The following is a 3,362-nucleotide window of genomic DNA, read 5'->3' as shown; positions in this document are numbered from 1 at the left end:
GGGCAATGAAATCGGGAGTCTCCCGCGAAAATCGGGAGGGTTGACAAGTATGGCCTATAGAGTCCTATTGTGAACCCTGAAATGTTGAGTAGCCATACGTTTTAGGTGAGCAATGTACTTGTAAAGATTGGGCAACTTCCACAGTTAGCGAAAGTATCGTAAATTGGCATAAATTAGCTTAGTCACCTACGTAAATGGACAATATTCAAGTGGTTTTAGGGGTCATTGATTATGCTGAATCCACTTCTGACATATTCAGGATCCAAATAGGCAGATGAACGAGAACGATGACCTATTCCAACTCCTGGTGGGCCAATTTGATTACATTTCTGTCGATTTAAAGTTATAAGCAACAAAAGCAAATCCACCATCACCAAATATAAGGATACTTACAGTATCTGTGTTTTCGGCATGCTCTTTTTTATTGAATGCCAAGCAAAAGTACTAAGTAAACATCCACATATGCCATTTGTTCAAGCCGTGATCTGATTGGACGCTGTTACGTCCCCCAGCTCGTTTAGGGTAAAAGGGAAGCAACACGAAACCAGATGTTCTTGGTAAGAGGTTGATTTTAATAATAAACTCAAATAAAAATGATATAAACAAAAGTATAGGCTCTTTGAACAAGGAGCTATCTATTTATGATATAAGTAAACAACAGGAGGCCACAGATTATCACCAGCACAGAACAATACGGGCAATAAGGCAGAAATAATGAGGCGTCTAGCACAAATTCAACGCCGTCATGAGTCTCAGAATAGACACAAACAATTTGGAGAGTAGAGTAGCGAGGCATCCCACCTCTTCCGGTGGGAGGCACTAAACAACGTCACGCGGTAACCATAGTACCTAAAGGCAGTCACACACACACACACATATATATATACATACACACACAGAATGCTCACAGGTCGGTTAATGCAGAAGGCAAGGCGACAGCCGTCACATCCATGCATTGTGTCTTGATATTTGTCTGTTGTTACACATGGAGCTGCTGTGAAGCAAGGAGCATTTCAGACCTGATCTGACCAATAAAGTATTATCGTATCGTACGTTACCTTCATGCAGAGCACGGTCTTGGTGTGGCCCTCCAGAGTTCTCAGCAGGAGGCCGCTCTTAGCGTCCCTCACGCTGATGGTGTTGTCGTAGGATCCGACCAATAGGATCCTCCTCGCTCCTTCCTGAGAGGAGGCCATGCAGCTCACCCCCCGAGGACCGTGGCACTCAAACACATCCATCTGCTTATTGGTCTGAACAAACAACCAGATGAGTTAGTTAGTTAGTTAGTTAGTTAGGGGCTGGGTCATGTTTTAACCAAAGCTAGCTAAATGCATTTTCTGACACGGTTCATATGAAGTCTTTTTACTTAAGTTACTGCTTGGTCTTACAATTATTTTCAAAGTATAACAACGTGACTACAGAATAACATTTCAGTCACAGTTTCCGATGTTTATCGCCACCACTTCAAAATAAGTCATGACGTTTTTTATATTGCACCTGTCTCTCACCTTGAGGTTAAAGGTCACCACGGTGCCGTTTGCCAGACCGGCGTACAGCGTTTTCCATCGACTGTGGAGGCAGAGGACTCGGTCTGAGAGAGGGAACTGCTGCTCCAACTCCCGCGTCTGAGGACCAGGGAAAGGGAATTCACTTAAAACAATAAGAGGAACGATGTGCTTTAAGGTGAGTACAGTACAACATATGGTGCCCATAATAAAAGATCTTTAATTTCCTATTCTCTCTAACACTAAGAAATCTGAACATGTGTGACTTTGGAGCTCACAGGTGAGTTTCTTCTTCTCGACTATCATTCATTCATATTTCACCTACACATACCTTCATCTTTGTAGTTCACTCAACCAACCATATCAATCAGAGAACATGTTGTTGATTATTGGAGCACGAGGGACAAAGTTACGTGTCGTTCACCTTCAGGTTGTAGCAGCAGATGGTCTGGTCACTGGACCCGGAGTAGAGGCGATGGTGGAGGCTCGGAGCTGCAGAGACCAGCAGGCAGCTCACCTTGGAGCTGTGACCCTCAAACACTCCCACACACTTACGACTCTGCAAACACAGGGAGAACCAGAAATTAGACATGTTTTAAAATATAAAAAGTTTCTCTAAAACAAAATACTTATTTGGGATGTTGAGTGTAGCTGCGAGGAAAGCATCCACAAAGAAATGGCTCAAACCAAACAGCCCATCTATAGATGATTGGTACGATATCATTTATGAAATCTTTGTAATGGAAAGAGTAACCTTCTCTTTGAGGCTCCAGGAACTTCAATCTGAGAACATTTGGGAGAAATGGAAAGTGTACATTCCCCCGAAACGCCCTTCTTTTGTTTGAATCTTTTATTTAATGATCTGCTGTCAATGTTTTATATATAATGGACCACTCTATAAAACTATTTAACTACATACGTACACTGAAGCTGAAATGTGATCCAAAACAAACTTAAGCATCTAAAGGGGACCTATCAAGCAAAATGCACTTTTTGATGCCTTTATACATAAAGATGTGTCCCCGGTGTGTCGGGGAACTCACGCAGCGTCAGGAAATAAAACCCTCTCTCTTTTCCTCCGTACCCAAATCTCTAAAAACGGGGGAACAACGGAGCTGATCCAGATTTGCGTCCGATATGACGTAATATCTGAAATGTGGACCCACGGCCCTCATCAGAAACAATGCCCGACTGTTTTGGACGTAATATGGTCGGTGTTTACATTAGCATCGCTAACACTCAGAGCTAACCTGTACTGGAGAGCATGTGTGTGAAGAAGCAGGAAGTAAAAAGGAACTCACCTTGTGGTATAACCGGCAAGAGAGAAAGCCTTTGAGCTCCATACTGTTTCAGAGATAATCCTTGATAATCCATGATATGGAGTTTCATCACGGCAGTATTTAGTTTAGACAGTAGCTGCCGGGTCCCGCATGAGCTCAGACCCCTCCTTTTTATTTTTGTATCATTTTTATTTATTTTTTTTGAACGCTTTATCCCAAAATCAGCACTTTTGAAACAGGAAGTGAAATAGAGGGATATGAGGCATGGCTAGAATGGGTGATCTGTTTGGTATTTTGAGCAAAACGCTTCATGTTTTTTATATATCTGAGACCTATGCTATTGCCTAAAAATAGCATGATAGGTGACCTTTAAGATAAATAAATAAAATGTTTCTCTTATGGTTTCTAATTTAACTTTGAATGTCTGTTCTCATATTTTAAGAAGCAACACTTTAAAAAAGACGAAACACAATGTTGTGAGTTTTGGTAAATTATTACCACTCTCTTTTAATAATGAATGTTGACTTTGTGTCGTTTAATAATCACTGAGATTCTACTAACAGTACAAAACTAATTA

The 3,362-nt window shown here is 41.3% G+C and overlaps 1 protein-coding gene across 1 annotated transcript; it reads right to left on the bottom strand.

Moving 5' to 3' along the window:
• Positions 1-182: 182 nt before the first annotated feature.
• Positions 183-2,064, bottom strand: LOC104943551 (zinc finger protein 106-like; the record flags this gene model as incomplete). The annotated part of the gene is made up of 4 exons (XM_010769002.1): positions 183-186; positions 1,030-1,250; positions 1,509-1,625; positions 1,930-2,064. Coding segments are annotated over 4 exons (477 nt in total), but the record flags the coding sequence as incomplete, so codon positions are not given.
• Between the last annotated feature and the right edge of the window lie 1,298 nt (positions 2,065-3,362).

This window comes from Notothenia coriiceps, unplaced genomic scaffold (genome assembly GCF_000735185.1).
Source record: "Notothenia coriiceps isolate Sejong01 unplaced genomic scaffold, NC01 NC01_scaffold00006190, whole genome shotgun sequence".
NCBI lineage: Eukaryota > Metazoa > Chordata > Actinopteri > Perciformes > Nototheniidae > Notothenia > Notothenia coriiceps.
The sequence above is the reverse complement of the archived record's forward strand: the minus strand, read 5'-3'. Positions and strand labels throughout refer to the sequence as shown.